General features: G+C 41.5%; 1 protein-coding gene and 1 long non-coding RNA gene across 3 annotated transcripts; one reads left to right on the top strand and one right to left on the bottom strand.

The window, feature by feature from the left end:
• Nucleotides 1–2,660: 2,660 nt before the first annotated feature.
• On the bottom strand, nucleotides 2,661–16,176 carry LOC131125986 (uncharacterized). Its single transcript, XR_013629775.1, has 4 exons — nucleotides 15,276–16,176; nucleotides 10,227–10,290; nucleotides 3,879–4,251; nucleotides 2,661–3,173 (listed from the first exon to the last, which is right to left on the bottom strand). It is a non-coding gene; the product is annotated as an uncharacterized LOC131125986 (long non-coding RNA).
• nat16 (N-acetyltransferase 16) lies at nucleotides 4,010–21,559 on the top strand. 2 transcript variants are annotated; one of them, XM_078796256.1, is made up of 6 exons: nucleotides 4,010–4,212; nucleotides 14,010–14,202; nucleotides 17,035–17,260; nucleotides 17,990–18,214; nucleotides 18,285–18,622; nucleotides 18,689–21,559. In XM_078796256.1, the coding sequence occupies exons 2-6, from the start codon at nucleotides 14,159–14,161 to the stop codon at nucleotides 18,915–18,917; spliced, it is 1,062 nt and encodes a 353-aa protein (XP_078652382.1). In that variant the 5' UTR covers nucleotides 4,010–4,212; nucleotides 14,010–14,158; the 3' UTR covers nucleotides 18,918–21,559. The 2 variants fall into 2 exon arrangements, with proteins under 2 accessions (XP_078652382.1, XP_057924036.2); XM_058068053.2 differs by lacking the exon at nucleotides 14,010–14,202 and having other exon boundaries at nucleotides 4,013–4,212.
• The last annotated feature ends 129 nt before the right edge of the window (nucleotides 21,560–21,688 follow it).

Genomic DNA, 21,688 nt, shown 5'->3' with positions numbered 1-21,688 from the left:
ACTCATTCAGAAATGTAATTAATTAATTAAAGTAATTATGTTACTTTTTTGAAAAACATCTAAATATGTAAACTAATTCAAAATTTGAATTGAATTTTAGTTTAACAAACTGCACCGGACACACTATTTTTTGCATCAGCAGCAGATTGAGATTTCTTACCGAACACAACACTGGCACTGACTGGCTTACAATGAAATTGTACTCTACTTTCAGTCCAGTGGTTCTCAATGAATTTCTGTCATGCCCCCCCAGGGGACTACATTTTTTTCAGTCTCCACACTGAATTGGAAATTCCATTGGGAGTGATATTTCTTTATTTACCTGAACAAACAACTGTATGAGTTGCTGGCACCATATATTGTAACATGACCAAATAAGAAATCTTATGAGTACAAAGGCAATTTAAATCTTGGCTGTGGTGGACCCTTCCTGGTACAGCTGCCATGTTGCTAGCTGTGAACAAAGCTAGCTTCTGTGCAACCTGCGCATTGCCGGCGTTTGAATGCTGTTCAATGATTTACTGCTCTTTGAGTTGCTTATTTTAGAAATAGTACATGCACCTAATAATGTATGCGATGAACATGCATCTGGTCGCGAGCGTCGCAGCCATCTTGTATGGGTTCCACGGCAGATGAAGATGCAAGGACGCGGTGATCCTCTTCACAGACACAACAATGGACAGACGTTAGCACGCTACATAAAAAGTCAGAAAGTAAAGCTCAGGTTTGATGTTTTTGAGGAGGCATTTTTGTCATGCATTATTGTTAAGCCGGCGGCACGGCGGACTAGTGGTTAGCGCGCAGACCTCACAGCTAGGAGACGAGGGTTCAATTCCACCCTCGGCCATCTCTGTGTGGAGTTTGCATGTTCTCCCTGTGCATGCGTGGGTTTTCTCCGGGTACTCCGGTTTCCTCCCACATTCCAAAAACATGCTAGGTTAATTGGCGACTCCAAATTGTCCATAGGTATGAATGTGAGTGTGAATGGTTGTTTGTCTATATGTGCCCTGTGATTGGCTGGCGACCAGTTCAGGGTGTACCCTGCCTCTCGCCCGAAGACAGCTGGGATAGGCTCCAGCGACCCTCGTGAGGATAAGCGGTAGAAAATGAATGAATGAATTATTGTTAAGCCAAAATCCGACCAAAACTGCAAGGTAAGTCACCGTTGATGGACTACACTGTTTACGGGAATATCATACAACTTCTGTCAAAACATTCAAACTATCCCTTTAAGGTGTATGGGTAATAAAAACAAAGCATCAAAAAGGGATAAAAATTAAATGAAATTGTCCATGCTTTTCTTGTCAAGTGGGCAACATTGTAGCTGTACTAGACAACACTAAGAGGTGTTCTTCATATTTTGCTCACCTGAACAGTTACTGAGGAATATGACAGTACTTGTAGAAGGGAAAAGAGCATGCAGCTGAGAAGGAAAAACCTATGTAGAACTGTCAGCAGAGTTGCGGTGCACGTTGGAAGAGCACTAATGAAACAAATTACTTTTCAAATTGATTTGACTGCGGTCCAATCAGCATGGTGCCTGTGTCCAGAGGAATTGATTGAACAGACGGGGGAACATATCGACACAACAATACACTGTCACACACAAGGTTCCGCTAAGCGACACCACAAAGTGGCCTGTAAACAGCTTGTTGCAGAGAATGTGCTTTTTTCCATAGTTGCCAACAAACATCCGAGGCCGTAAATATGCACGCGTCTGTAAGAATTGTTTGTTTTGATGCTGCACACCTGTCACTGAAACCATGTGGTGTGCAGGAACTTGAAACCACTACGTCATTTCAACCCAGAGCGCTAATGACATTTACTCAACAAAAAGGGAGTGAGCGCTAGGAGAGGTTGACTAAAACCCAATCAGGTCACAGGACTCGGGCCAGACAGCTGTCAGTCTCTAGTCCGAGCAGGAACAGGTGATGGGGTTCGTGGGGTCAGCGGTCAACGGTGGATCAGTTTTCCTATATTCACTGAATATAGAACGGGAGAAGATATGACATATTATGTAGCACGATGAGTGCGTATTTTAAATAAGTGAGTATTTTGCCTTTCTCGGGTTGCTAAATAAGCTAAACATAATGTTTAAAACGGCTACCGGTAAGATGCCGTGTACACCACTACAAATGACACAACAACCATTTATCTTCATAAAAGGTATATACAGTTTTTTCTCAATTGTTGAATTCATTTTTTGTTATTCTAAAAATAACATGAACAAACCTCCAAACAACTAGTCAATTGTTCACAACAGTCCAGGGTGTACCCCGCCTCTTGCTCGAAGACTTGGCTCTAGCATAGACCTGCAACCCTAGTGAGGATAAGCGGTATAGAAAATGGAGGGATGGATGACATTCATTCATTCATTTTCTACAGCTTTTTCCTCAAGAGGGTCGCGGGGGATGCTGGAGCCTATCCCAGCTGTCCATGGGCGAGAGACGGGGTATACCCTGGACTGGTCGCCAGCCAATCACAGGGCACATATAGACAAACAACCATTCACACTCACATTCATACCTATGGACAATTTGGAGTCGCATGTTTTTGGAATGTGGAAACCCCACGCATGCAGGGATGCATGCACAGAGATGGCCGAGGGTGGAATTGAACCCTGGTGGAATTACAACTTGCGTTGTGATCTGGATGGCCAGTAATGTGATGACGGTGGTCAGGAGAGGGAGGGTGAACACCGCAACCAGCTTTATTTACCGCACTGTAAGCGACATAACTTTTTTCTTTATGTGTTAATATTACAGTATGCTATACTACAATTTCCATAGGAATGGGATTTGGTTTTGACAGGACTGGAACATGAGCTTTGGAGGTGAACCATGGTGCTGTGCTGAATGATCCATGTTATTTTGCTAAAAGAACCAAGATTCTTGAGAAAGTCCCAGAAATGTCCATCCATTCGTCCATCCATCCGTCCATCCATCAACTGCTTATCTGAGGTCGGCTCACAGGGGCAACAGTCTAAGCAGGGAAGTCCAGATTCCATCTCTGCGGCTACTTTCTCCAGCTCCTCCAGATCCTCCAGGTGGCTGCTGAGGCACTTCCAGGCCAGTTGAGAGACATCGTCTCTCCAGGAAGGCCACATTCCCAAGCCACCTCCCCTGGATCTTCTTCTAGTTTCCCCCGGATGAGAGCTATGGTCTTGTGCTCAACTGTAACACAGTTTGACCAAAGGGTCGAGTTTTGAGAATGTAAATTCAGTTTCAAGTAATGAGCCACAGCAATGGAGAAAAACTATTATATTGCTGCATGCAGGGGGACCAAACCAAAACCTTTTCATTCAACCAAAACAACCTTCTTCATGGCATCCCACTGAAGTCTTTAAAGACAGATAACCCTTCAGTCGGTGTCTTAAGACAATTGTGGGGGGTTTGTGTGTTGTTGGAATTTACAGCATTTTTTGCAGCAATTATGTATATCTCATTTGTTTTATGGTGTTTGGACGTTATTGCGCATTTTCCCCTACCGACCTTAGTATCCGACCCTGTGGAATATCTTATTCAGCCAAGTACCCCCTAAACGCAGCGCTGTGGCATCAGTATTATACTATATATATTATTTACCAAAACAAATATGTTCCTTTTTGAAACATTTGGAAATAAAAATACACATAAAATGACTCAAACTGAAGAATGTGTACATTAGCAACTTAAAGTGTTTACAATACATTTATAACCTTCATTTTTTATGGACTGTTTTTATACTTTTTGAACCCACCCAAAAAAAATGATGGATCGTTTTATGTCATTGCGAGGAGGGGCGGGGGGCTAAACTAAAACAATCAGCAGGGGATCAAATACTAATTTCCCCCACTGTATGCTGTATATACTGTACATATCAAAAGTCAAATAATATACCATATGATATTGTGAAGAGTGGTAGCTGCATACTGAAGCTCCTTGGAATTCCATGCACATGCAGTATCAGAGGAGGAGGAGGAGGAGGGGATCCTGAGGGGGGGGTCTGCGGCGGTGCAGGGTCGCTCCAGTGAGTCCAGTTGGCTCCACCAGCACGCTTGACGCGGACAACTGGGAGGGGCGGGGCCAGAGAGCGGCTTGAGCCTCTAGTGTGAGCCAGAGAGCCGCTCTTCTCTCGTCAGCTCGTCATCGTGCGTCAGCCGCCGGGAACCTTCCACCATCCCGTCTCCGACATCCAGCATCCAAGGACGTCCGGCGCCGAGCCTCATCCGCGGTAAGACCCGCAGTGCTGACGGTTTGGACAGCGGCGGCCCTGTTAGGTATTGGGGGGTGGGTGGGTTGGGAGTTGGGGGGGTGGTTGGAGTGAGAGTGAAGGAGGTTCGGTAATGGAAATGTACCCACGATGTGGAACATCCCCGAGCCTTACAGCAGGCCTGCTGGGTCCATTGTGACGTATCTCCGTGTTATTATTTCATGTCCTCCTTTAACCGTAGTCTCCTATGTGTCACCTTCACAAAGGATGTGCTCTTAATAACGACAAGCATCGTGACCTTGCGGTGTTATCCGGCCTCTATTTCATCTGCTGCTGTCACGTTTTTAATGACTTGTGACGTCACACACGGCGCAGCTCACTGACTGTCCACAGCAGAATACTTGGATTATTCACGCATTATTATTCTGCATCTTAGAGATGCTAAATAAATAGCATGATTATACTCTATATCACTTTCAGCAAGTAGATGTGCAATTGATAGTGTACTTATTTTCTAAGGGATGAAAAATTACATTTTATACAATGCAAATGCAAACATGCAAATACTGTAAGGTGTATTTAAAAAAATGATTTGTCCATAAAGTACTTTGCTAATGGAATGATGGTAGTAGATACCAGGAGCGTTTTGTCTGTTTCTCAATGGACCACTATCTCAAAACTAATTGAGTCTGCATGGTATCTATCCTTTTCCACATTCCAATCAATCAATTATGCCAAGTCTAGACAACATTTACTTAACCATAAAGAATGATTTGTTTCCTGCTAGCTTGAAATGAAAAGTAACTCACTAAGCAGTGGACTTTTTTTTTATTATTGACATAATGTGTCGATGCGGTTAGGTGTTGATTGAGGATTCATCTGTTGAAAAAAATCATTGGAGCTCCTACGGGGCAATGAAACATAACCTGCTGGCATTGTCTCGATAAAATGCAACAAACATTTTTTTAAGTGAATTTGAGTTTGGAGATTCAAAGCTGTGTGTTTATTTGGAAACGTTGCAGATGGCTTTTGTTACCGTTGTCAAATGAAGAGATTTTATGTTACTTTATAGACTATTTTGTGTCATGTGTATTAAATTATCCAGTTATTTTCACCCAAAAGGTCACAGTTTTAAAAGCCACCTTTGTAACGATTCTATAGAATGCCACACAAACCTATAAATCAATATTTAGAAAGAAATTAAACAATGGATGTCTGCAGCTAATTTTTTATCGCCCCTAGGCATATTGTAAAAATAAAATGAAATATTAATTAGATATTATTAGATATGAACTAATTAACTGTCAGCTATAACACAAAGCTAAGATGCGGCTGAGCGTACATCGACTCACACCGATTGGTTTTCACGTCGCAAAGAAAAACAAAGCGCCCCCCCTGCAATCTGCTGGTTTATGCAATTCTAGCATAATTCTCAACATGAGATATTCCTCAGACCCAAATCATCATGCTGTATATTATTATTCCCCATCGCTTGATTTCACCGTGCATGTGGAATTGTCCAATTGCTAGGCCATCTGGAGCACCCCTTCATCCTAAATAAAAATAGGACACCATACACCGCAGTAGATGGAAGACTGGAGCGCGAGTTAGATGCCGAGGGGCTTATTGGACTAGGCTCATAAGAACGGTTAAATATGCTTTATATAGCAATACAAATTAAGGCTATACAGTGGAACCTTGGTTAGCATCATTGATCTGTTCCAGAGGGTTCGACTCCAACCAAAATGTACTCTAATTATAGTTTTACATGCAGAAAATAATTGTAAATTTCGCTATGGGTTATATTTTTTTATTTAATAGTGTTTCTCAATGCTGGCATTGGTAACTTTGTGTGGCTCAATTTGAATGTGATCAATTTAAAAAAGCAGTGACATGTGGCGTAACTGTGTTAGTTAGTAAAGAACTACAGAGTCAACTGGTGATGATGTCATAGATGGGTGACATGCGGGTAATTGGAACATTTTGTGATAAAAAAAAAGATGTTGTAACCACGGTTGGAGTTGCGCAGTGTATTAATAACGCTCCCTATTGTATGCTATCTGAAAAATGTATACAAATATATGAGTACATTTTCAATGTAAACCAAAAACATACTCTAACAGAGGCGTATGCTAACCGAGCTTCCACTGTACTGTATGAACTGGTTATGAACAAGCACATTGCTCTAGGATTCCAAGATTTTCCGATTAGCTATTGCTTGGCAATTCAGACCTTTGACTTTTTCCATGAAGAATCCCGGAGGAGCACAAATACAATTTTGGCACCCAGTAAACAATCCATCATAAACAAACACCTGGAACTTCATCTTCTTCCCAAAAATACCATTTTAAACCGAAGGAGTCAAGCCAGAAAACCTTCCCCAAATCATCAAGCGTCTTTATGGGTGATGAAAAAGAATGAAGAGCTTTCTAAACGGAATAACCGGAACGCAACTTTTGATGAATCAAATGAAAGTCAGGTAAGTTTTTTCTTTACATAAGCGCACAACTCCGTGTTCTGTATTGGCTCGTTATATGGGCGCATCCTTTAAATAATGATAATATGTTCGATTTTAAAGGCAAACTGGTGCTAGCTGACTGTCAAGTTCTACTAGCATCGGTCCAAATGAAGAGAGCAAGCGAGAGCAAAAGGAGGAGGAGAGAGAGAGTCCGAATGTGAGCTGATGGCTTTTGACAGTTTGGTATTTGGGATTGAAAGCGTGTATTAATCATGGAATGGAGAGAAAAATACACAAGAACAACAACATCCTCCCCTTTCACTTCACTTTTGTCAACACGTTTCCTCACAGTTCCAGTGGAAACTGCCTTCCTCCCAAGAAGTAATTATGACTGATCGGTCAGAATCGGTCATCAGCTGAAACTCATGGAAGAATTTGACTTTCATTGGAACACGAAACGATATGTCATGTTTTCTTGCCATAATTAAGAAGCTAACTGGAGGTGTAATCAGCTTGTTAGGATATTTTGGACTGGCGAATATTATTTTTCCTGATTTCTTATGTTTTTGCATGTTTATCACACTTAAATATTTAAATCACATTTAAATATTCCAGATCATCAACACAACTGAATAATAACTACAGTTCTTAAATTAAACTTGTTATTATTAAGGGAGAAAAATGATCCAAACCTACACGGCCCTGTGTGAAAAAGTAATAACTGAGATTAATTAAGATCTATCTGTCTGGAATAGGTTATAAAGCCATTTCTAAAGCTTTGGGTCTCCAGCAAACCACAGTGAGAGCCATTATCCACAAATGGTGAAAACACGGAACCATGGTAAAGATTCCCAGGAATCACAGCAACAAAGAGCACAGCAACAAATCATCCAAGAGGTCACAAAAGACTCCACGACAACATCCAAAGAACTGCAGGCCTCACTCAACTTAATGCCGGTGATCATGACTCCACCAAAAGAGTTCCAAGACAAAACCTGAAACTGCTGAACAACAATAATTTGTCTCAATTATGCCAGAAAACATGTCAATGATCCCCAAGACCTTTGGGAAAATTCTCTTTGGTCTTATGAGACCAAAGTTGAACTTTGTTTTGAAGGTGTGTGTCCCATCACATCTGGCGGAATGCAGGGTCATTTCAGAAAAAGCAAGAGTCAAATATTGTGGTGGTAGTGTCATGGTATGGACCTGGAAGACTTGTTGTGATAAATGGAACCATGAATTCTGCTCTCAAACAAAAAATCCTTAAGGAGAACATCCGGCCATCTCCAACTAGGGTTCTGCAGCAGGACAATGATCCAAAACACACCAGCAAGTCCACCTCTGAATGGCTGAAGAAAAGCAAAATGAAGACTTTGGATTGGCCTCGTCAAAGTCCTGACCTGAATCCTACTGAGATGCTGTGGCATGACCTTAAAAAGGCGCTTCATGTTGGAAAACCCTCCAATGTGGCTGAACGACAACAATTTTGCAAAGATGAGCGGACCAAAATTCCTCCAAAACGCTGTAAGAGACCCATTAGAAGTTCTAGCAAACGCTTCATTGCAGTTCTTGCTGGGTGGCCCAACTTACTTATCACTTTTTCACACAGGGCCATGTAGGTTTGTATTTTTCTTCTCCCTTAATAATAAAAAGTTGAAATAAGAAAAATAATAACAAAATTAAGAACTGTATTTTGTATTCAGTTGTGTTCTCATTGACTAATATTTGAATTAGTTTGATGATCTGAAACATTCAAGTGTGACAATCATGCAAAAAAAAAGTCAAGTCAGGTTATAATCACAAAGGGCTGTGATTGGCTGGCGACCAGTCCGGGTTGTGCCCCGCCTCTCGCCCGAAGACAGCTGGGATAGGCTCCAGCACCCCCCGCGACCCTCGTGAGGAAAAAGCGGTAGAAAATTAATGAATGAATAATCACAAAGGAGCTTCAAAGGGCTTTAAGAAAAGTAAGAGATCAGGAATAAGAAATTAAACATTTTCACTGCATACTGCAGCCTGAAAAATTGCTAGAGTGGAAAAAAACAATCCACCTGTAGAAATAACACGTAGCAAACTGACTGTGTGTAAACATAGCGTGTACTCGTGGCGATACAAAAGTTGGTCATTTGTCCAGGACGCGTTTGACAAGGGCTGTGTCTCAAAATGGAATACTTTGGTCAGTACACTTCAATAAGTATACTATGTGCACTTAGTTCTTGAGGGTACAAATTTTGAATCCATGACTGTGGTTGCACAATTACCGGAAATAAAAATCACCCGCTAAATTCCAACCACTGAAGTTAATCCCTCCCCATGGTGATGATTGATTAAGGGTGGTAAATGTGTAGATATTCACCACTTTTTAGTGTAAACGCACCGATGCACCTATTGAGACACAGTCAAGGTCTTTGACCTGACTTACAACTCATGTGTGTGCATGTTGCAAGTATGAGTAATGATTGGAAAATGACCACTAAGCAAATGTCTTTTTTTTTTTTTTTTTTTTCGGAAGCCAACTTAGGGGACAGAGGCGACATTGTTTTTGTTGCACGGTGTATTGTTAGTAATGAGGGGGCCTGAGATGTATAGTAAAGGCAGGACAGATTTAGGAGGGGGATGGTAGGGAGGCTGGCAAGAGGAGGGGGGGGGGGTTCTCCAGAAGGTGAAGCTCGGGGGAGGAGGATAGGATGATGTTGGAGATGAAGAGGTCAAAAGGCCCGGATGAAGGTATGAGCTGTGACATGCCGTCATCCTTTGGGTCTGCTTGGATAGCACTCTTCCTTCACTCAAATTGCACAATAAAACCCCTCTAGGCCTTTTTTTTGGACCTTTTCTCATCATATTTATTACAGCCAGTAGTAGCAGTATAATCCTACCACCCATCCCCCGCACACTTGCCTTCCTTTGACCCTCATTTTATAACAGCAGCCATTTGGGCCAATGGCTGCCCCTTCACGTGGTGTCCACATTTGGTCAAAAACATATCAACAATGTGCAAGCCATGATGCAGGAAACATGTAGAATAAAAAAAGACATCAACAGTAGTGTTGAAGTAGCCCCAATAATCAAATGTCATCTCAAACATAACACAGTGAAAACATTCAACTCCTTAGTTGCCACTACTGATAGCTAGGTATTAGTATATTATTGGAATATTTGGTTTATATAAGCAACCCTAGTGAGGACAAGTGGCATAAAAATGAATGAATGACTGAATAATATTACTAGAGGTGTTATAGAAATTGCTACCAGTCTGCTAATTCAAGTGCTTCTCTTCACTTATACGTATATTATTATTTATCATTATTGATTCCTAATATGTATCTGTCTTAACAACACAGCCTAGATAATGCAAGAGAGCTAAAACTGTAAAAGCCAGTTGTAGTGTTGTATTGCATTTTATCTCTTCCGCAACAGCAGTGCTGCAGAACACACTTGATGCTCTCCTATACCACGAAGGCAGTAAACGCACCACGAGTCGACTTACAGGTAAATGCATACGTGTTTGTGTCATGTGATAAACATTTCATACCTACTGTGTGTATCTAATACTTTGAGGATAATAATAGATGTTTCTTACTTTTCAGTGAGACCATATCGAGGCTTGGCTGCAGGTGACATGTCGGCTTTGGAGGCATCCGTTTCTGTGAACATAATATTGTTTTTAATATTAAATCATTTCATGACTGAATTGCTTGTTTTTTATATGCATTTTGTTCTCAGGAATACCTGAATTTAGGCAATGCAAAGTTCCAAAATATATTTTTCGAATAACACATACATACTATTACTAACAATTGGTAACAACTGCAACATGCATTTTAATACATGGCAAAAAAATGGCTGATCATATTTAGTATTAACGCTAGTGGTGTTGAAAGCTTTCATCCTATTTACAGCCTGCAACAATATTGGTTTGCATGTCTTTGCTACACATGGACATTATTGATTGATGTTTAGCTAAGGTTGAGGTCACTTTCACTGGCCTTTCGATATTCATATTCAGTGTGTTCAAGCTTTCCCAATCATGCTAAATAAACCACAAAGGAGTTATTTTGCTACGAAATGCATTATAGTACAGTGGAACCCGCTTAACTCGGTCACGCTTACAACGACAACATAAAAATTATATGTTGACGTGTTGTAGTACACTCCAGAGGTGTGGATTCCAGTCATGCAACTTAGGCTTGAATCAGAAACAAGTCAAAATTTAATGACTTTGGACTTGACTTGACAATATCATTAAAATCTGATTTTTTGCCAGGTATACTTTGCACAATATGAGGGATTTGTTCTGGTGAATTGACAACTGTAAAAACAAAGAATATATAAAAAACTTGCAACTCGACTTGAACTTTGACATTAATGACTGCGAACTGTCCTTGGCGATATTGCAGTTTGAACACCGCTGGTATTTTAAGCATAAAAATAGCTATATGAACTAAAATACAAATACAAGGCAGAAAAATGTAGTTCTGTTGGAATTGTTTGGTAAAAAAGGCACAAGTCTATTATATTGGATCATCCGAGTGTAACACCATTCAAACCCGCCATTACATCAGTGTATTGCAAGTACGTTGTCCAGAAAAAAAACAACAAGGAATTGCTAACACGTGAATCTATTCTAAATTAGTAGTAGGGTCTGGAACCATTTTCAGTGAGTGTGTTGACTAAAATGTGCCCCCAATCAAAGTATTCAACTAACATTTATAACAGTTATTATGTCATTTCCAGCAAAACAACACATTTTCTCACATAATCTGCCCAAGTGAATGCATATATTAACGTCCAATCAAGTTTAAGAACAAAAAAAAAACGAAAGACTGGCAGTGATTAGCACCGTAAACATTCTGCAGAGGATAATTTCATTTGCATTTGCAAAGTACAAGGTCATAAACAAAAACAAATTACCGTGTGCAAAAGCTGCAGCATGGGAATAACAGACAGAGAATCAAGAAACACCTTAAGTTGTGCAAATGACGGTGAGTTGGGTTAATTTGAGTAACAAACTAATGTACTTATGTAGGCTACGTAAGAAACCGATGTAAGATCAGCAGAGCTTATTTGAATTGTATTCTTTGAAAGAAGATATCACAAAGAGGGAAAACAGTTCCAATGAAACGGGTACGCCAAAAAAAAGTGTGGTTTTCCTTCAAGGTCTCATAACTGAACACAACGTTTAACTTGAGGTGAAGATTTGGTGATAACAGCTAAACCTAATATTGACCAGTCAAACATGTTCACTTCCAAACTCAATCCACTCACACACCTTCACATACACACACAAACACACACACATTCGGTGAGTTCACGTCTTGATAATTCCGAATTCTTAAAATGTTTCCTACATCTTCCAACAAAATGTCGATAAGAGTCAACATAAAGACTGAAAGAAGACCATTTTCTTCATTGTGTGCATGTGAACAAATCCTCTCACAAATCCTTGAACATTTTCGGAAGTTCATTTGTTGTTGGACTGATTTGCATTGACAATATCCTGAATGCTACGTCACAATCCAGAATGCATTCATTGTATTGGTCAAACTCTACATTGTCCATAGTTGTGATTGGTTCTTGGTCTATATGTGCTCTGTGATTGGCTGGCAACCAATTTGAGGTGTATCCTAGTTCTTGCTTGAGGACAGCTCGAATCGGCTCTAGCATACCCGTGACCCTCTCGAGTACAAGCGGAATAGAAAACAGATGAATGGATGGTGTTTGTAAAATTGAATAGTTTACTAAAAAGTGCTTATGACTTGTAAGGACTTTGGACCTTTCTCCCCGTGCATGGGAGGTTTTTTTCCCACGTTCCAAAAACATGTTAAGTTAATTGGCGACTCCAAATTGTCCATAGGTATGAATGTGAGTGTGAATGGTTGTTTGTCTATATGTGCCCTGTGATTGGCTGGCTACCAGTCTCGCCCGAAGATAGCTGGGATAGGCTCCAGCATGCCCGCGACCCTGTGAGGATAAGCAGTACAGAAAATGGACGGATCGACTTTGGACCTGACTCGACTTGTCTTGTATTTTCTTGTCTGACTTTAGATTTGAATTGGACTTGCTTGTCTTTACTTGAGACGTGAATCAAGACTTGGGATTAAAGCCTCGAGATTTACTTGAGATTTGCAAAACACTGACTTTCTCCCACCTCTGGTAGTGTATTATTATTATTAAAAAAATTTTTTTTAAAACTTCGCTTTGGTTCCAATTTTTTACAAAAAAAGCTCTGATAAAACATTCCACTGTTCTCAAATATCTTACTTGTTATTTTTCTACACAAAATAAGATGAAAAATAAATAAACAAATCAAGAATAAAGAAAATCAATCAATCAGTAATAAACAAATATAATAATAATAATAAAACGGCAAATAATAAAAACTTAAGAAACCACATATAGTTGGTGGGTAGACAAATAATTGTTTTCAGATTAAAATGAACAAAGCATTATTAGAGCCCTGTAGACATGACAAAACACGACTATAGTCACATTTATACTCTTTTTATTTACAACATATTGCGCAACTGCAGGGTCTTGAGACACATGCTAACTCGCAAACTAGAGAGCTAGCGACCTAAACGGTCGCCTTCAAGTTATTTCCTTTAAACATAAATTGCCAAAAACTTACCACTTCCACACGGATAGGGAGGATAACTATTAACAGTTATTTAACCTTTAACATGAACATTAATCAATCGTAATAATTTTTTCTGGGTACATGATACCATACAGCATCCAAATCAAAACTTGCGCGGGCCACACTAACAACTTTCATATCAAGGCGGGGGCCTCAAACTAGTGTCCTGCGGGCCACATTTGGCCCGCGGGCCGCGTGTTTGAGAACCCTGGTGTAAAGTAAGATTCACATTGAGATTTAGATTGTTAGCAACCGGAACTAAGATTTGTGCATGAACAAAATCTTTATCGTCATTGTTGTCAAGATATAGAACTACTGCAGTTAGTACTGAGTATACAGTCACAAGTAAAGCAATGGCTAGTTTGGGTTTCAGTTGACAACTGCTTATGTCGACATGAGTCAGCCAGTCCGAGGGGCGTTGAGATAAGCGGGCTCCACTGTATGAATAAGCCCTATGTTGTTTGAAAGGTGTCCTTCTGGAATGTACTATAGTCACAAGGACCCAACCGAAGGAAGGGCAGCCATTTTTTTAACGTCAAGGCGTAATTTTCCCTGACCTCTGTCTGAATAATGCTTCGCTACAGACTCCCATGTGTCGCTATCCATGAAGGTCATCTTTGCAGACTTTGATTTGTATTTGTATGGCAAAAAAAAAAAAAAATCACAGAGATCTACCAACTAATCATTCTGTGGTACCTTTGTGTCAATGGTTTGTTTCATGTATAGGATCACGTGTGGGGGAAAAAATGACATGGAGCCTTCTGTGGCGCTATGCGTATGTGTTAGCATCAGCCTGGAGCCTTCGGGCGTCAAGCCACAAGAGCCGATCCCAGGATGCCCCTCCCCCTCCGGAGACATGACTCATTTTGGTGTCCATGTTCTCAGCACCTTACCGCCAGGATAATCTACCCAAGACATGGTGTGTTAATTTGAGTTTTGTACTTTTGAGGTGCTCACAGCTGGCAACGTACTCGAAACAATAAAAAAAATATATTGACGTTGTGTGCTATATTTAGTGGCTATGTAATAAATCTTATAGGTGAGAAAATAAGAATAAGAAAAGACGGTATACATGACCTTACTGAAGACAAATAACGTAAAAAAAAAAAAAAGACTGTAAAAGTAATTGGTGACTAGGGCAGCACGGCGGTCGAGTGGTCAGCGCGCAGACCTCACAGCTAGGAGACCAGGGTTCAATTCCACCCTCCGCCATCTCTGTGTGGAGTTTGCATGTTCTCCCCGTGCATGCGTGGGTTTTCTCCGGGTACTCCGGTTTCCTCCCACATTCCAAAAACATGCTAGGTTAATTGGAGACTCCAAATTGTCCATAGGTATGAATGTGAGTGTGAATGGTTGTTTGTCTATATGTGCCCTGTGATTGGCTGGCGACCAGTACAGGGTGTACCCTGCCTCTCGCCCAAAGATAGCTGGGATAGGCTCCAGCACCCCCCGCGACCCTCGTGAGGAAAAGCAGTAGAAAATGAACGAATGAATGAATTTGTGACTACAGCCTGTAACTAATTTTAGCCGGTGTGAGCAACACGCACACAGGATTTGGGGCAAACCTTTCCGCATGACTTTGTCAATTCAACAACACGGTCACGGTGGCGCGGTGCATTTTTGTGTGTTTTGTCAACTCACGGATGTTTGCTCACACATTTAACGGTGCTCATTGAAAACGTGGCCAGATTGTATTTTTGCTGGTGGAGTACTCACTCTTCTTATCAGCAGCCACACAGAGAGAGGAAGGACACATGATGTGCGTGTAATGCCAAGCAGCCCTGCCAGGTCTCATCTCTAAGCATCAAAGCATGATGGGAAGGAGTAGACCGTGTTTGCATTACAAAATTCCCTCACATTATTGGGACATGAGGAACCTTTGCTATCTTCTATAAACACTTGACTCTTATTTCGAGACTTTAACGACGGCTTTGTTCATTATCGTTAAGTACTGAGGCTTCTGACGATGAAATAAGAAGAAACTTTGCTTACCCATGTGATGTGATCGAGATCCTCCTCCATTTTCTTTTTTCTTGTGTGGAGATCTTCCATTTCTTCTTCGGTGAGAGGACAGCAATCCATCACCTTCTTCCCAAACTTCTTCAGTTCTCGATATTTGCAGCTGTCCCGTGTTTCCCCCCCTCACCGCCGATTCTGGTTCTGTTCATGAGGCACTTCAGCATCATCCGACCCCTCTTCTCCTTCATTGCAGTGGCATTCCGACATGCTTTTAAAGTGAATGGTGGTGGAATGAAAGCCTATGGAACAGAGTGATAGATTACAGTCATAAAACGTCCTCTGACAAAAGCCCATTCTTCCCCCAGATCCCTTTTTTTTGGACTCTTAATTTACAAACACATGCATACAGTCTTGCTAACTGAGACTCTGCTTGTTTGCAAAGATGCCGGAATGATGCGATTGTGTTGGTTGCCATGGATTTTAATGCAAACAAAATCAACTGGAATGTTCCAGTGGACTGTTGCCTATGTACTTCTGTATTTTTGAACTCATCATCTCTCTCATGCTACTTATAGCTAGCACTGGGTATTAACATACATTGTTATTGTTTTTTTTCTCTGAATTTAAATATGTGCCAATATGGCTGGATAAAGACCTCACAGCTAGGAGGACCAGGGTTCGATTCCACCCTCGGAGTTTGCATGTTCTCCCCGTGCATGCGTGGGTTTTCTCCGGGTACTCCGGTTTCCTCCCACATTCCAAAAACATGCTAGGCTAATTGGCGACTTCAAATTGTCCATAGGTATGAATGTGAGTGTGAATGGTTGTTTGTCTATATGTGCCCTGTGATTGGCTGGCGACCAGTCCAAGGTGTACCCCGCCTCTCGCCCAAAGACATTTGGGATAGGCTCCAGCACCCCCGCGACCCTCGTGAGGAAAAGCGGTAGAAAATGAATGAATGAATGAATGAATGGCTGGATAATACATAACTACATAATAATTACAGTCAGATGCATATGACGGGATCCCCAAAGCATTATCATACCCAGTTCTACCTATGTGAATGTGTTATGGCATTATTATTTGTTGTATTAAACGTTGTTTATCATTTTACTGTTATGTTGCATGGTTTGTTTTGTTTTTTTAACCCTGGATTACCATGTATGCCATTAATATAGTATGTTGATATTCTCACCTCATTAAAACACTTTTTGGTTTGTTTCCTCTTTTATTTGGGTTGTGTTGAGTGTTGCTTTTGAGTCTTTTCTCTTCCCCATGTCTCGTCTTGACGTTATGTTATGATGCAGTGGCTTGGGTCCATTGCTTCATTTTGGAATTATGTGCAAGTTGATAAGTTGGCATGGCAACCAATCAGCATCTGTTAATAGAGAGAATGGTGCTGATATGATATAGTGGGCGGTCTAGTGGTTAGCACACAGACCTCACAACTAGGAGACCAGGGTTCAATTCCACCCTCGGGCATCTCTGTGTGGAGTTTGCATGTTCTCCCCGTACTCCGGTTTCCTCCCACATTCCAAAAACATGCTAGGTTAATTGGAGACTCCAAATTGTCCATAGGTATGAATGTGAGTGTGAATGGTTGTTTGTCTATATGTTCCTGAGTGAATGCATTGGAGGTTCAGATGTTTAGAAGGTTGTGGCTTTCTGCTGTTGCTTTGCTGACTATGAAACATGTGACACAAGCAGTATTTCCATGATTGTGACTGGAAGAGGGGGGGGTTCTTTTTTGCCCCAAATGCAATAATCGTCCCTCCGCTTTCTATCTCATCAGTTGTTTCATGATGAAGATCGATACCAGCCTGATCACACCCCAGCTCCCCGAGGCTCTGTCCCAGGCAGGCCTTCAGTTCACCGTGGCCACTGAGGAGGACTTTGATGACATCATGGCTATGAGCCAGGACATCTATGGAGGTCTGGACTACCTTCCCACTAGATACACCAGTTGGCTGCAGGAAAGCAACCGCACGGTCATACTGGCACGCAAACAAGGAAAAGTGGTACGTTTTGCGTCTTCATTGACTGATGGTCATGAAGTATACACTCTTAAAAATCCTTTGTTAAAAACAACCCAATATGGGTTGTTTCCCAACCCAGCGCTGGTTAAATATTGGACCAACCTCGTGTTTATTGATTGATTATTTATTGATTATTTTAACCCAACAAGTTGGGTTGGTTATCTTAACCCAACAATTGGGTTGTTCGTATGACCCAACGCTGGGTTCATATTTACTACACATATTTAATTTTATTAAATGTTATTAAATGTTATTAAATTTTATTTAATTTGAATTTATTTGAATTTATTTGAATTTATTTGAATTTAATTTCATTTAATTTATTTGAATTTAATTTACTTTAATTTATTTGAATTTAATTTATTTGAATTTAATTTATTTGAATGTAATTTATTTGAATTTATTTGAATTTAATTTAATTTAATTTAATTTAATTTAATTTAATTTAATTATTTTACATAATGGAAATCCCAACCCAGCAGCAAATAACTTATAATAATAATAAACCCAACAGATATAACCCAGCGAATTGGGTTCTCAGAATACCCAATTCAATAAAAATTGACCCAATTAAATGACCCAACAGGCTCAACCCAGCGGTTGGGTCAAAAAAAACAACCCATCATTTTTAAGAGTGTAGACGACCACAATGTTTATGATACTTAAATTAAACCATTGAATAAATCATTTTGGTTCTTACCTTCATAACAGATCGCTTTGGAGTCGGTGTGTGTGATTGACGACGGGGAGACCATGTTGGTCGAGGGTCTCCGTGTGGCCCCGCAGGAACGAGGCAAAGGCGTTGCGGGAGTCCTGCTGCGATTTTGCTCCGATCTCGTCAAATCCAAATATCCCGAGGTGAAAGTGAGTCGCCTGACTCGTGACGACCAACTTGGACCCAAGGACTTCCAGAAGTATCGCATCATAACCAAGCAGGTACGGTCCATCGCTATTTCAATGACGTCCGTTTGAATTTCATCCAACCGTATAACGTTCCTTCCCACAGGGCATCCTGCTGGTGCGTTTCCGAGCTGAAGACCTCAAGTTACGTTTGTCTGATCTTGGTGGACATATCCAGCCGCCGCTGTCCACCTTCTTCACAAATGGGCCTCCCGTACGTCTGGACAACAGCACCATTAATCGTCTGTATTTGACCACTGACCTGATGCAGGGGGTCCTTCCAAACGCCACCATCATCCAAGACTGGCAGCCATTCAAACCTCTGCCCAGTAACATGGCCATCCTGATGAAGAAGGACATTGATTGGATGGTGGATGATGCCTCCAAGCCTACCGTGGGCAGCCTCTGCACTTTCCCATTCAAGGTCCCGATCGGAGATGATTGGTATGCGTGTGTACACTTTTTCGTTCTCATTCTCGACTGTATTCCATTTAACGTTTTTTTCACCAGGTATTACCTGAACATCGACATGTTCGGCAAAGACCTGGACCTGGTCCGGCAGCAGTTCCTGTGCCATCTTCAGCGCCACACCGCCACTCTGAAGGGTCACGTGATGTGCCAGATGTTCCTGGACCCGCCTCTCTGGAAGCCAATGGTCGACTTTTGCCGCGACATTCTGAAAGTGGAGCTAGTGAAGGGATACACAGAGCAATGCGTCGTGGAATCCGACGTCATGTAGTCACCAGCAAGGAGGCCAATGGACACAGCTCGATGAGCCGCAGCGACTAACCATACTACATATGTTAGATTAGAATACTGTCAATCATTCTACAGTCAAGAGTTTGAAACATAAGTGGATATTATTTTTTTGAAATAACGACAGGGGGATCCTAAATACTTTTGATAAGAGTTGGTTGATAATTCCTATGCTGAGTCCATTCCCTAGTACACAGAGTTCATATTCAGATTTTAAAGTCATGGACCACTGGGCTTCTCATAACGTACTCTACAACCAAGTGAGGGGTTAAGGTTGCAGTGATGTAACCTAAAAAGCTCCTCTTTGAAGGGGGCGAATAACCCTTTGGGCATTTCAAACCTTGCTGCTGTTTGCTGTAAATAGAACCACAACGACTTGAGTTGGCTTACAACATCTGCACAACTCTGAAGGCACTTTAAAATTGACCTGCTGTTAGGATAGTAGAAGACAAAATATAGCAACCGTAAACTAATTCTCCTTTTGGCGAAATGAACATTTTTTTTTTTTGTTGTTGTCATATTTCATAACTGTGAATATATATATGTACGTTACTGATCCACTATTTTTGCAGGAACAAACTTTCTAAGCTGTGAGTGGAATAGAGGCTTTCGGTTATGGATAGAATAATGCCAAACTACATGCTAATGCTTGAACATGCTCAACAGTGTAAAAAAAATAAAATAACCGGGGTTAGAACAAGTACAACTGATACTTAACCATTACAAACAGTGTTACTGGAACTTCTACATACTTGTGAAGTAGTTTTAAAACCTGCATACCTCAAATAGTTTGTTCCAGAAAGCACTTTATCAAAAGAGTGAGGATAACTCGATCTAAGAAGTCAATAATATAACACGGTAGTAGTAGCAGATAACGATTGCAGCACCATAAGACCATGGCAGATTCATATTTCAATCAAATATGTGTGGTTTACTGTTAGTTTCTATGGTGGCTGATAGGCGCAAACGTGCAAGAATGTCCAACCGCTCCAAAGAGAGAAACGATCCCAAACACAAGCACGCCAACATCATAAATAAAACACATGCAACGGAAAATGCTGTAATCACATAAACGCTACAGGATTACTCATTTATTCATTCATTTTCTACCGCTTTTTCCTCACGAGGGTCGCAGGGGTGCTGGAGCCTATCCTAGCTGTCTTTGGGCGAGAAGCGGGGTACACCCTGGACTGGTCGCCAGCCAATCACAGGGCACATTGTCTCTGTATATTCATTCATTCATTCATTTTCTACCGCTTTTTACTCACGAGGGTCGTGGGGGGTGCTGGAGCCTATCCTAGCTGTCTTTGGGCGAAAAGCGGGGTACACCCTGGACTGGTCGCCAGCCAATCACAGGGCACATTGTCTCTGTATATTCATTCATTCATTCATTTTCTACCGCTTTTTAATCACGAGGGTTGTGGGGGTGCTAGAGCCTATCCCAGCTGTCTTCGTGCAAGAGGCGGGGTACACCCTGGACAGGTCATAAAACACATGCAACGGAAAATGCTGTAATCACATAAACGCTACAGTTTAATTCATTCATTCATTAATTTTCTACCGCTTTTTACTCACGAGGGTCGTGGGGGGTGCTGGAGCCTATCCCAGCTGTCTTTGGGCGAGAGGCGGGGTACACCCTGGACTGGTTGCCAGTCAATTACAGGGCACATTGTCTCTGTATATTCATTCATTCATTCATTTTCTACTGCTTTTTACTCACGAGGGTCGTGGGGGCTGCTGGAGCCTATCCCAGCTGTCTTGGGGCGAGAGGCGGGGTACACCCTGGACTGGTCATAAAACACATGCAACGGAAAATTCTGCAATCACATAAACGCTACAGTTTAATTCATTCATTCATTAATTTTCTACCGCTTTTTACTCACGAGGGTCGTGGGGGGTGCTGGAGCCTATCCCAGCTGTCTTTGGGCGAGAGGCGGGGTACACCCTGGACTGGTTGCCAGTCAATTACAGGGCACATTGTCTCTGTATATTCATTCATTCATTCATTTTCTACTGCTTTTTTACTCACGAGGGTCGTGGGGGCTGCTGGAGCCTATCCCAGCTGTCTTGGGGCGAGAGGCGGGGTACACCCTGGACTGGTCATAAAACACATGCAACAGAAAATTCTGCAATCACATAAACGCTACAGTTTAATTCATTCATTCATTAATTTTCTACCGCTTTTTACTCACGAGGGTCGTGGGGGGTGCTGGAGCCTATCCCAGCTGTCTTTGGGCGAGAGGCGGGGTACACCCTAAACTGGTCGCCAGTCAATCACAGGGCACATTGTCTCTGTATATTCATTCATTCATTCATTTTCTACTGCTTTTTTACTCACGAGGGTCGCGGGGGTGCTGGAGCCTATCCCAGATGTCTTCATGCGAGAGGCGGGGTACACCCTGGACTGGTCGCCAGCCAATCACAGGGCACATATAAGACAAACAACATCATAAACAAATGAAAAGTGAAAGAGAAAACAAAAGAGAAAGAAAACAGAAGTTAGCCAGGCTACCAGGGTCGCTAGACACCTTTAAGGATACAAAACAAAAACGTAAAGAAAAATGGACATACATTTAATTCCTCTGGTCCGCCGTCCCTGGCAACCTGGCGTTTTATTTCATCAAATTGCAGCCAGCCTATCATATAGAGGCTTTTGGGGTTTTTGGCATTTGCTGCATTTTTCATTGGCATTTCTTTTTGATCCTGCAGGGTTTATGTGATTGCAGCCTTTTTGCTTGTGTTTTTTTGGATTTG

The sequence above is a fragment of the Doryrhamphus excisus genome, linkage group LG2 (genome assembly GCF_037039965.1).
Source record: "Doryrhamphus excisus strain RoL-2023G ecotype Guam linkage group LG2, RoL_Dexc_Guam_v1.1, whole genome shotgun sequence".
In the NCBI taxonomy this organism is placed as follows: domain Eukaryota; kingdom Metazoa; phylum Chordata; class Actinopteri; order Syngnathiformes; family Syngnathidae; genus Doryrhamphus; species Doryrhamphus excisus.
The sequence above is the reverse complement of the archived record's forward strand: the minus strand, read 5'-3'. Positions and strand labels throughout refer to the sequence as shown.

Coding starts and splice junctions, on each gene's coding strand:
- nat16 (XM_078796256.1), top strand. CDS start 14,159: ATGTTCTCAGCACCTTACCGCCAGGATAATCTACCCAAGACATG. Junction 14,203..17,034: donor GATAATCTACCCAAGACATG/GTGTGTTAATTT, acceptor CTATCTCATCAG/TTGTTTCATGATGAAGATCG. Junction 17,261..17,989: donor CACGCAAACAAGGAAAAGTG/GTACGTTTTGCG, acceptor CCTTCATAACAG/ATCGCTTTGGAGTCGGTGTG.